Source organism: Athene noctua, chromosome 1 (assembly GCF_965140245.1).
Source record: "Athene noctua chromosome 1, bAthNoc1.hap1.1, whole genome shotgun sequence".
NCBI lineage: Eukaryota > Metazoa > Chordata > Aves > Strigiformes > Strigidae > Athene > Athene noctua.
The window spans coordinates 153195095-153208459 of record NC_134037.1 but is presented as its reverse complement, the minus strand read 5'-3'; the positions used below and the strand labels follow the sequence as shown (position 1 = coordinate 153208459).

Here is a 13365-nt window from a genome sequence, read left to right as displayed (position 1 = left end):
ACGAACCAAATAACAATGTATATTATGTTTCAGATTCCCAAAGCATTTAAAAATACTCACAGACCCTCACAACATTCCTGTAACTAACTGCATTACATTTTTATTCATCAAAACATTTAAGGGTGCTCTTCTATATTATTTCAATATGTTTGCTGAACAAGTCTACAAAGTCTTTACTGTATAACAGAGGAGGTAAATTAGTTCTTCCAGTGTTATGTCATGAGTGTGATACAATGAGAAAGAGTTCTGACATCTCCTGAAGTCTCGATCTTTCCTTAGTTTCATATTCCTGTTTCACTATTTCATACATGAGAATATGAAGATAATTCTAGATTCAAGGTGACTTAAGGTATCATGGGCTTATTATGTCTAGAAGAAATGTTGTTGAAAATAATTTTACAAGAGAGTATTTCACGAGTAAAATACCCATGCCGAAAACCAGGGTTTTACTGATTTGGGAGCCAAAGAAATTTCATACAAGATGAAGTCTCCCGTTGAGTTTAATGAGCTTTGGATCAGAGCCTAAAATAGTTTGTTAAGCATGACTTCTGCAGGATAATAACAATTTAACTGAAAATATTTTTCTAGGTGTAAGCACTTTAAATGCCTTGAAAATGAATGTTTACTGCATGCTGAAGTACTTTGTATTATTTCAAGTTTTATACATACTCATAGTTTTACAATTATTACAATAGTAGAAACAAAGAAATGGACAAAGCATAACTAAATTGTTTCTAATTTCTTTTAAGAAAGAAAAAATGTTATGGTCCAACCTTAACGAATCATTCTGTGGAATTTCTGTGAAATTGATAAATCTCATTTAATGTGCCTCTTCAATAAATGTCACTTTCCAGAGCTTAAATATATATCTTTTACTGTTTGTAATCTTGCAGTGTCAGATCCTACCCAACATGCTCACAGTTTCCCTAAGGGGTTGCTGCTGTACAGAAATACTATATAAAAAGGGAAATTTCCAAATCGGCAAAAGGTAAAATGTGTAGCTCACATAGTTAAAGGCGTGATAAACCTGAGCTGTCATGTATTGATAACTGATGCCTGATAGCTTAATTCTGTCTTATTGCTCTAGATCAAGGACAAAGTGAATGATATTATTAATAAAGCCCTAATACTGACTGAACATAGCAATACTAATTTTATGTAAAGTTTCTAACTAATGCAGGGTGCAATAAAAATGTCATGAAGATTAACGCTTGGTGAAATTATCTAATGCTAGATAATAATTTATCTTCCAAAGCTGGCTTCAAGATAGATTCAGACTGGCTTATTCCAGGTGAAAGTTTTTGTTCATTTCTGTTGTCTACAGAAAGAGTTTTCATTCTTCTTCTGTAATGCAGGTATGACATCAAGGATGACTACACTTTGCGCATTAAGAAGGCCATGAGTACAGATGAAGGAACTTACACATGTATTGCTGAGAATCGAGTTGGAAAAGTGGAAGCCTCTGCTACCCTCACTGTGCGAGGTGAGTGTTCCCATGGAGGGAGGGCCTGTGTCCTATATGGATAAACTGCTTTCGGATGGAATGGGCCACATCCTTACCTGGCAATGTTCAGGTTTCACATACCCTTTGCAACTGCGGGTGCTGTACTGATTTACAACAGAGGTGAAATCCTGTTCATATCTCAGGCAAAATTTTAACTGACTTCAATAGGACAGGATCTCCCTGCATTTAAAGAGCTGTTCCAATGTTCCAGTGGTTTTTTATTGAAGAACAGATGCATGTATATGTATAAGCAAGCACTACATAACCATGGGCATAGACTTTAATATGTGAGCCACCAGTTTAAGCTATTATTCATGTTCTTTTCTCTAGTAAGTATAAGGAGTACAGTAAGTAACTGTGTTTATTGATGCCAAACATAGTGCAGATAGTTTTATTATGTAATTACCTCTGCTATAATTAAACTCTCTACCATTATTCTTTATCTGAAAATAAACCCTAGCCAAAGGAAAAAGATTGATTTTGTAAGTATTACAAGGTGAAGACTAACATATTGTCCCCTAAAATATTCTTGGTCTCTAGTATCCACTCAGTGTTTATGTGCTGCTGTTAGATGTGGTAAGGAGGTTTTAAGACTGGTAGAATAATGAGTTGCCAAAATGTCTTTTGTGACAGAAGATATAGACATGCTAAAGATTATGGGGAGGGAAAAAGTTTGTAGGCTAATATTTCCATATGAGTAAATAGAATATAATAGTTATTACTTCATTCCAAAAGATAAGCAGCAATTTGGCACAATGGATATCATGCAGACACTATTTCACAGTTTAGTGGTGCATGCTGACGGTTTTCAGTAGAGCTGTGAAAGGTTAATAAAAACATTTTTAGCTTTATCTGTTCTCCTCTTTTCATACACATTAAATCAAATGTTCAAAGTCTCAGTGGATTGCTTTATTAGAACGGGGGTCAACTGACCCAAGAGGCCAGCTTCCATTTCCATCCATTTAATGCATGGACACAGTTCAGTTTAATTTGCTGAATTCAAAGGGAAAAAAAAAGCACCGAGTGGCTTGAGCTGGGGGTGGGGGTGGGGGTGGGAGATGGGGGGGAAATGTTAGTATATAACAAAGAAAAGAGAATATTGTGATAATCCGTCTGCTAAAATATTACCTCATCTTTGCTTTAAACAATAACTGATAATGAAGCTCTTCCCATTTTAAGCTGAAGAAATAGGTTTACCTGCTACATGCTTGTCTGAGACGTTCTTCCATTTTGTAACGTAAGAAAAATAGTCACTACAGCAAACTCCCAGAAATACTCTCACTCTGTTCCTTTGTCACAGGCAGAATCTGGCAACCAATTCGATAGCCTTTAAACACTCCTAGAACTGTGTCCACTGTATACATTACTGGGGCAAGCCTTTCAGATTTGCTACCCAGACTTGTGATATAAACAATAGCTAGAAACAAGCAAAAAATCCTTTTAAATCACTGAAGCTTGAACCTGATGAAATTAAAGTGAAAAAACCCAAGGAAATATATAATTTAATCGATTTTCCTACAGTAAAAGCAGGTTTTCATTATCTCGGGTATTTCTCCCCCCAAATTTCTCTTTGTCGTTTACAGGCAAATTCATAGTATTTATCCAGCACAAAGGAAGCCATGATATTATAAGCATATTAAATGTTCAGGATATGACAGAAAATGAGAAAAGCCAAGAAATTCAATGGAAAAGGCTATTACTCTGAATTTTCTGAAAACAAAGGGCTGGACAAACTCCCATTGACTTTAAAGGGACCATGAACAACAGTCTTTTTTATTAAAGGAAGCCTTAATTCTGAATTCTTAAACTTTTGTCAGTTTTATCTGAAACTGCTTTTACTGTAACCACTTGTCACGTAGAGGAGCAAAACCACATAGCATTTCAAAATTTACTTTGAGCATGCCTTGGTCTTTGCAGGTGTCATGTAGTTACAGCTGCAAACCTCACAACAATGTCATAATTCTTAGCTCCCTCATTCATGGCTCCATCTTCTCAAAGCAGGGGATGAGGATATAGTCAGGAAGTTTGTCTTACGCTGTCACGAAACCAACAGAATTTGAATTCTGTGACAGAACCTTCATGCCCTCTCTTGGAAAGATGCCTATCACTTTTATTCCTCATCTTGCTGCAGAAGAAGGAATATGTCCATAATATTAGAAGCAAGAAAGTCTGATGATGGGTGTGAAAGGGAAGCAGGCTTGAAACAGTTAAATAAAGTGGGTATGGTAAAATAAGGATAAAGCCAGAGAAAGGTTGAGAACTAAGGTCGTTGTATGCTGTGTTACCTCTGAATCTGCGTATCTTACAGTTGATCATAGCCTGCACATAAGGATATAGAGCTGATTAATTTCTTAAAAAGAAAAAAAACAACAACAACCACCTGTGCTGTTGCCCAGAAATGTGTAACTACTTCTGCTGCTAAAATAAGGGAAGTTTTGCCTACACAGATGCAACCTGGAGTCAATTTTATGTCCAATTTTTCAGCTCCTCTGAAAGGGGATGTCTATATTTTAAGAGGGACTGACAGCCTTCTTCCCCAGCACAAGTATAATGAAGGGCTGTTGCTGTAATCAAGAAATCACTTGTTGCAGCAGCAGCTTTCAATCTTGATATCAACCCGAAACAGCATTAACCTGTCGATCATTTAGCAGCAATTTTTTTAGGAAGTAGAAGTTATCTAAGCAGTAATTTGGGAGGTTCTGGGTTGGAATCCCTGTGGCCATTTCAGCCTATTTGTTATGTTTTCATCAGACCTGTCAGTGAGGAAAAAGTAGTGTGCTGTAAGCTTTTATGCCCATTATTGAATGAGAAAAACAATCCTGGGCTTTCTGTAGCCCTTACTGCTGTACTGACTGGTCATGCTTAAAATTAATTTGGTATTTGACTCAGAAAGCAAACGCCTTGCATCTACTGACATGACATTTGACTGTCTGCGGCTTAAATTGATGTGTTTATCAGGATCTAAAAGTTTGTGCTAATGCAATGCAATTTTTCTTTTATCAGGCATTAACAATGATACTTGATGATGGCATGCGAAGATAATAAAAATGTTTCTCAGAGAATGTTTCCAGTCAGCTTGTTCAGATGCTATGCTCAAATAAATGTGATAATAGTGGCACGTAACTAAACAATAACAACAGTAAACGTTTTACTTAGGCTGTCATTTGAGGGGTTAGCAATCATGGTAGTATCCATAGTGGAAGGTAACATTACACGTCATGCATTCTGACAGATATTCTTCTTTTTTTAATTTCTTTTTTATGTTCTCACTACACCATTGTAATGTCAACAGCTCGCCCCGTTGGTAAGTAACCATCCTTCTATCCATTTTAGCATGGCTTCATGCAATGCTTCATCTTTCATTTGCAAGAGCATTTAACTGGCTGAAATTAACAGTCAGTGCTTAATAGTTTTAACTGTCTAACACCAGGCAAGTGATTTTGACTGACAAAGTACTATTTCTGAACTTCATATTTTCTGCTGTCTCATGTATAAATGCATTTGTCAAATCACCAACAAATATCAATCAGTGAAACAGGGTGAGTCTGGTGATATGGAGCCAAAATCACATATTCGGATGTTTTTAACAGTCTATTTAGGGGCCTGGTATAAAAGCCATTGAAATCAACAGAAATGTTTGTATTGACTTTGGTGAGCTTCTACCAGGCCCTAAACAATCAGCTCATTATGCTTTTACTGCTATGCAGTAAAAGCACAGGCTTTGCATGTCCCGTCTTTCTTGTAACTTTCAAAGAGTTTTGAAATGAAGTAGTCCTGAAATTGAAGAGGGGCTGGAGTAGATTTCCGTGCTTGTTAAGAAAGTCCATCACTGATTTCTGCCATTGAGTCATCTTGGAGTGCATTTTGGAATGCACTGTATAGAATGCAGACTGTACTGAATAACAAGTCCAGAGGAAGACAACCCCTGGATTTTTAATTCCTACACTGAAAATTTTAAATTTTTCCTATGTCTCTGCAATTAGTTCTGAAAATTTATAAAAATCTAACTGAGCATAATGGAAAATTTGCAACTGTCAGTAGCTGAAATTTGCTTTTGGTGTTCAGAAATATCCTGAACGTATTATTTAGTTTTATTTCACGGATGTTTACTCTGTGCCTATATGGATTTTCTAAATAACTTATCCACTTGCACTGCTCCTCTCTTTTTGTAGTGTCTGTTTAGAATCTTTTAGAATAATAATATAGTTAGTCTGATTTTTTTGAATTAGTGTGAAAAGTCAGTACTGGTATTTATGGCGATTGCTGAGGGGTTTGGTCTTTATTGTCAAAATTTTGTTAGATATGTGTTTGACTAAAGTTTGTAAGTTTCAACGTGTCTCAGCTCTTCATTGTTACAAGTTTGGAGGAAGAAAGGTTGGAATAATTTAAATATAAAATCCAGGTTAGGTCTCTGTTTCCAGAACCAAGGTGATCCCATGCTTATTAGCTTGCTTGAACTAGCATACATAGAGCCAAGCCAAGTACCTCTGCAGTCACAGCATGGCTAATCCACACCTAGAGAATTCTCTGTGAAGAATGGAAATTCACTGTTCTCCATTTGGGATTTTGATAGCAAGCTTTAAACCCCAGTCAGTACTGTATCACTTTTGCATTATACTAGTTCTCAATAAATTAATTCCCAGGAATTATAACAGTGTAAAACTGAAGTAAACTTGTAGGAAAATTTTCCTTCGCTTAGAGAATATAGTATGAATTTAGTATGTTTCTAAGGTAAATCTTTCATGTTAGAGAGAGAGGGGTTATGTCTGCTTCTTCATTCACTAAGAAAATGCTACAAGATTAAAAGTATTTAACTTCTAGATATTTTTCTAATTTTTCTCACTCTTAAAATAAAGACAAGAAAAAAAGTCACAAAATAGAGACTATTTCAGGCTCTGAAAGCCGCATAACATAGATGACTGGAGATTCACAAGAAAATTACAGGTTTCAAAAGTGTTGACGGTGTCTCATTTCAGAACACTGATTCTTTTTAAAGACTTTTCAGGCCATTGAATCACCCATGATTCCATCTCCAAAGCTTATACAGAAGCTCTTGGTCTCAAGTTACTTTACGTCCAGGTACATGATCCCATTGTGTGACCATGCAATGGTCAATTTGGCATATTCGCTGCCTGCCTACGCTGTTTTATTTTGTTGCAAGTGAACATCTGGTACAAAGACAATTCATGTTTTACATGATTTATTCAGGAAACATAAAATAGAATGGTTGACCTTAAAATAATTATTATAGGGGCATATGGTCTTTATCAGATTATTTAATTTAGTGATTCTCATTGTGAAAAAAAAAAGTAAATAAATCCAACCCCAAAGATGTTTAACATGTAGAACTCCCATACAAGTTTGTATGTAGTGATTGCTGTCTATAAGCAGATCAGTTTCTTTAGATCACTTTCATCTGATCCTGTATCAGTAGGAAAGGCAATGCTGTCCTTACAATAGTGTGGGGGGTTTTTTAATTGTTTTTTTGCTTAAACTGATTTCTACAGTTCATAGCTCTTACTTAGTTCAAAAGTAGGCAAAGCAGGAGGCTACCTATCCTGTTTCTTTTAAATTTAAAGGCTGATAAGGCAAAACAAAGTAACTTCCCTCTCCATCACCAGTTCCCCACCAAGAAGTCCAAATGATCTTCTGTTAAAATTGTCATTTGACAAGAATGGTGAGTCAAATCTTGTAGAATATTTTTGTTCAGCAGGTTAACTGAAATGCAGAGCAAAACTACCTCTCCTTGCAGAAAGGAAGCTAAAGCAAACACTACTTAATGTTATTAAGCTCATAGCTCTCTAGGAGGGTGACACTTAACAGAAGTGTTTTTATATATTTATGTATGTGTTAAACTGCAGGGAAGCTGATTATAAGTTTATATTCTTTCGTGACATCTGAGAATTATCTAGGTACCTCTACCTTTCATCACTAACTCCAATTCAAAGAAGACATGTTTTGTCTTTATTGTGTTTACTCAAGACCAAACCATTTTCTTTCAATGGCTTGTCACTGAAAAATAGAGAAATACATTTTTAATGTTCCAGGATTGCAATTCTTTATGCAAATGGATTTTTTTTTCTATTCAGTTTTTGCCTGTTTCAAATATTTATATTCTGTCGGTTGTGATATTTTTATTTAACTTTCAGCTTGAGTGGAAAATTCAGGAGTGGGATTATCAATGACTATGTTTAGTTCAAGCAGTTATTAGCATATGGTATATACTACATAGACAAAACAAGGTATGGTTCTGCCTGAGGTGGATGTCAGCTGGTTAATTTAACAGCTCTACGCTAGATTACTCATCATATTTGGATTTGCTGCGAGGAATAAATGTGTTGCCCATTTTTAAAATAGATGTTCTTTTATTTATAACCTTTTGAAAAGATTTCCAACAGGGTTTACAGCAGATGGGTTTAGGGAACAAGATATTTATCGCTGTTTAGACCATTTCTATCATTATTTCACCCATTAGTTGGATTTTCCAGATGATCAAATTAGTATTTTCTCACTTTCCTATTCTCCTGTATTTCTTATGGCAATTGGGCAGGAAAATAGCTGCTCAAAGAAGCACAAAAGTTTCATATAGTCCCACTGAAAGTAACACTTGACCCTCTTTTCAAAAACAGTTGCTATGCTGCTTTGAGACAGAGGACCTAAAGTTTAAATAAATCTATGAAGATGTCTGATGTTTTGGTTACCTTCTTTTTAATCATCCAAAAAGTCATTCAGATGACAGAGTACTCAGTTTTCAAATTAATTTCAACTATGTCCAAGTGAAAAAAGTGTCCCTTACATTTCAGTTGCCTTGCAATAAGTCAAGTTTACTTAATTTATTGTTGTTGTATGTTATGACTCATCTTCCCAGAAGGAAGCTATATGCAGCAAATAACTAGATACTTTTGCCACCTGGAGAGAAATTAATTTTATGGAATTAACTAAGGAAGTAAAAGGAGACCAACCAAGTTACAAAAACTTTACTTCCCTACCATGCTGGAGAAGAGAGAAACAGATAAGACATCTGCCATGAATTTTCCAAATTTCATATTAATTAAGTACATTCACATTTAAGTGCTATGTGACTGTATGATGCATTTCACTTTGCTCTGGGAAGTTTTCATGATATAAATCAGCCTGGCATGACTTAATGGTCTGTTAAGTGTGGTGCAGCATGAAATATAAAATAGAAAGGGCTGCATTTTAAAGAAAGTTGTATTAGGTGTTGTGACTAGAATTATATTGCTCAGATGGTTTTAGACTGGTAAGTGAGAAAGATCTCTCTTTATTCTTCTCCATTCAGACTCTTGCAGGGAAATTCTATATAGGATGGATGATTTTATTTTCAGTATATTCATGAATATATCACCTTCACTTGAGACACTGAGGATTTATAAAATATCAGTAATGGCAGTTGGTGTGTGACAGAAGAAATGAGATATGCTTTGCACTACAGTGCTATCTTTCAGTGGTGAAAATCTCAAATCTATATCCAAGTGTAGTATGTTGCCTGTCTGCCTGCTGCTACCACCTATAGAAATTTTCAGAAGAGAGCAAGCACACCAGTGGACATTAGGCTTTTTGGATTTTTTCTTCCTTAAGTGAAAGAATAATACATCATTCTTCTTTAAAAATAGACAAATTCTTTAGATTAAAGAGAAAAGGTTGCCATAGAATGAAATGCATATTTCTTTGCCTACCCATAAGAGATTAAAATGTGGAGCTGACTTGTTCTGACATTTCTTAGCCTTTTACAGACCAGTCTAAAAATCCTAAAGTCCTTAACATTTCTACTTTGGCAAAAGTCCACTAGCTGAAGTTAAACTTGAACCCTATAATGACTTCAGATGTCATAGAAGTACAACATTTGCAATATATGGGCCAGAATGTCTCTGCAAGTGGACGCTGGGCACGTTAACCACCACGGATTTTAAGTGCTGGTCCCTAAGACTCGGCTTCATTTCCAGCTGCTCCAAGTTTTCTGCATTATGCCAGATAGTGGTCAGAACAGAAATGCAGAATGGTAAGCGTGGAAGATGGGAGATCTAAGATTGAAATTTTAGCATGTCATACTGTGATGTCCTGGCTCATTCCACTATGGCATCAGGTATGTGCAGTACTCATACTGTTTCTGTTAGAGATAACCCAGTTACAAGTGCAGGAAGAGATCAAGTGCTTTTTTTTTTTTTTTTAAATTGCTGAACTCTGGCTTGGGAAACTTTTAAGAAGTTCCATGTGTAAATCTTATTTAACCTTCCCAAAGCATGCTCAAATCAGTGGGAATTGTTGTCTGTCTTCAGTGGATTCTGAGTCTCTCCATAAGTATTTGAAGATTAGTGTATAAAAGAGTTTTTTGATGTGTTGCTCCCCCCAAACTTTTCCCTTACTTTTTCTAAAATGAGAAATTGCTTACTTCAGGAGGAATGTGGAAATCAATACATTAATCCATTCACTTTTCCCTTTACCTTCTTTGCTCAACTGCTCCTAGTTATATTGCAGTTTGGATGTGATCTCAGTATTCTTCAACAGGAAAACTACTGTATGCCCCATTCCTTGAATGCTAGTATTGTCAGTCAGCCTAAGTAATCTTTTTTCTTCCTTCCTCCTTTTCCTCTCTTCACTTAATAGTGGCCCAAACTGAGCAGAGTATCTCCTCTCAGCCTTTTTTATTCTCAAGGGTAAACAAACCAGGGACTTGTCATCTGTCTCACTACAGATGTAGCCTATTAGCCTATCTAGGCTCTTCACTCTTCTCATCATCTTAGCTCTTCTCTTCAGCATGTGAATTTTTGAAGGAGATAACTAGATTACACTCATTATTTTGATGAAATCTTACTATATCAGCAAGGGGTATGCTTTTCTTTTTTAAACACATTACCAGAGAACCCTCCTGCTATCTCCCATGACAAAAGGAATCATAGCAGATTACATGTCTTTTTGTTGGCATAATTTGTTTTGTTTGCTAAACTCACAGAAGCTGTAGTAGTGCGAGCCATCCCCTAATGGTACAGTTTACATTAGCAAGCCAGCTAAAGGTGTTAAGATTTTAGGAAAGCACATCTTTTCTATCTGTTCTGAGCAAAAGGTATATCCTGAATCTCAGACACTTGAGAAAAAAGAAAAAAAAATATAATAGAGAGAGTCCTGAGTAAGTTATTGGGCTGACAGAATCAGTGCTACCTCTGTTTATAGGCATCAAAACTAAGTGAATGACTTTCTAGAAGGGATTTTCCAGGAGCTTCTGTAAGGTGCAGGGGCCACTTGAAAGACATGATTGGACAAGATATAATAAAATAGAGATGTATGATTAAATGAGAGCAGGCTGGAGTCTAATGTTGAGATGAAGTTCAGACCAGATATTTAAACTCAATATTTAAATACACTGTAAAACAAAGAGGAGGAGGGGGTCAGGAATAGTGCTGCTGCTGAACTCAGAGCACTGGAAATGGGGGTGAAAGGCAGAAAGTAGATGCCTTTCTTTTCTGCTAGGTAGGAGATAGAGTTGGATTTTTTAATAATTACTCTCACAGTTTTGGTTTATTGCCATTAGTCCGAGAGAAGAAGGAAGAAAAATCCGTGTTAGGTTTTTTTTTGTGCTTCAACCTTTGTTATAAAAATTATAAATGCAGATTTGGCAGTTATGTTAATTGAAATTGTCAGGGAAACTTTTAATATAAACCAAACTGCTTTTTCATTGTTGTTATCTCTCATCTCTTTTTTTCCACCATACAGATTTATCCCACTTCTTTCTTTTAGGTCATCCAGGGATAAAAGAGAGGTTTTATGTGTCAAAATATATAGGACAGTTAGTTTTTTATTTATTAATTCTCTAGACTTTCACATATTGCAAAGAAAGAAAAAAAATGCTTATGCTTTCAGAGATTATCTGCTTCAGTGTTTCAGAACAACTGAAGGATAAAATGTTGTTATATGTGAAATTCAGAACCTGAATTTAAATTGAAGATTAGAACAATTAGTCCAGGTGTAAAGGAGGGTTTAGCATTCTCAAATGATTGAAGTGTGATCTTTTCACACTGTTGTGTTTTTACATGGCTCATCTGAAAACAGCAAACAAAACAAAAGGAATTTCTCACTTTCTGTGAGACAGGAGCAACTGTGAAGGACACATACAGCAGAACTCTTCATAGTAATAAATTTACTGAGACCTCACTTCCCCCTGCTCTCTACCTCTGCCCTGTTGTAGCCTGATTCCTCTCCCTCAGTGCTTACATTCATTCAGCCTGCTAAAAGATCTCATTGCTTTACCCCCATGCTCCTAATTTTGTATATTTGATCTATTGGTGTAGGACACATGAGAATTAATTTTGAAGCAATGTCAAAGATGATATCCAAGCTATGGATTACCAGTACTCCTCTAGGTTATGGGAAGCTGCTTTTCAGAAGAATCCAAACCAAGTACCTGCTTTGCAACTTCCACCTGTATCATTTTAAACTAATATCACAGGTGTAGTGAAGGGCTTCATGAATCACTTGTTATTCCCACAACCTACCCATTCTTCATTTTTATTGGCAGAACCATCCACCTGAAGAAATCATGAAAGAAAGAGAACACTCTAAATGAACAAGTTAAAGAAAAACCAGAATAAGCACAAAATGAGATCTATGCACTTGTTTCAAAGTCCAGCTGCACTCGTAAAGACTAGGGAATAGTTATAGATTCGTATGCTAACATGGATTCCTATACTCATGGCAGAGAACAAAAGGAAACTCACTTCCCAGGCAACTCTCAGTCTTAACTAGTGTGCTAAAAAGTTATTTCCTTTCCTGTCTGTGAACACACCGAATCATTGGAGCACACCATAAGATTGAGAAGTCTTTTCACTTTAAAGAAAACGACCATTCTTAACTTCCATTAGTTTATCCCTGATAAAAAAATATGTGAATTATTAATAGAGTTAAGCTGCCATACTCTCAGACTTCTGTAATGGCTCCTGTGTCAGAGGCTACACCCTTGATTTATCATTGGTCATAGCTAATAGTGGACTAATAACTTTGTGTCATAAGAACCACACATCACTTTTGGTACCCATTAAGAAGATCTGAACTTCTGAGGAAAGAACTGCTGACTCGGTCCATGTTCCTAGTGTTTGAGACTGGACATATTTTCTGTTTTCCTCTATTTACTCCATCAGCAACAGTAGCCTTGCAAAACATTTCAAAACTTCCAGGCTGTCACATCTGCACTTTTTGGCAGCTTATGCTATGCAAAAGGCAAATACAGAAAGGTATATAAGTAGAGTCTTACGGTTTTCTTCTACATTTGTATCACAAAAGCATCCAGAAGTCCAATATCTACCAGACCTTCTAGGCAAATGTAACCAATGACACACAATGGTGGGGAATCATTATTTTCTTTCAGGAATTCCTGTACTGCCTTCAACTGTCATCTAAGCCAGTATCTGGAATCAGCAAAGCAATCCTACAGAATAGTCCTACTTCATAAGTGATGCCTTTTCAAAATACTTACTACTTCAGCTAGAGCTCTGGGGGATTCTGCTGTCCTCTGTGTAAATGTCTTAGAGGCAAGCCTTGATCTGTATTTGACAAGACTGGAGTTGAGTTTGATCTCCTAAAATACCAACATGTGTTCAAGACCAGCTGAAGTAGCCACATGAATATTGTCGTTGCAGTAAGGGTTTGAGAGGGGCATTGAGATATCCAGTTTTAAGTCTTTGAGGGCTTTGCAAAAGAAGATTGTGATGATGTTGATGATGTTCAGAAGGCAATTTGGGGAAGGCACTGTTATCACCCCAAATGACTCTCTTACTTCCAGGCAGAGTTACTAAGTAGTGTACCAGGTGTAATTCTGATTGTTCAAGGGATTATTATAAATTTAATTTATT

General features: G+C 36.2%; 1 protein-coding gene across 4 annotated transcripts in view; it reads left to right on the top strand.

Annotated features, from left to right (window-relative positions):
- Positions 1-13365, top strand: part of ROBO2 (roundabout guidance receptor 2) — a 950293-nt gene that overhangs the window by 823436 nt on the left and 113492 nt on the right. For all 4 annotated transcript variants that reach the window (XM_074901798.1, XM_074901780.1, XM_074901788.1 and 1 more), the window contains exons 6-7: positions 1356-1483; positions 4797-4808. In XM_074901798.1, coding sequence (XP_074757899.1) covers positions 1356-1483; positions 4797-4808 — 140 coding nt within the window. The remainder of the gene's footprint in view (positions 1-1355; positions 1484-4796; positions 4809-13365) is intronic.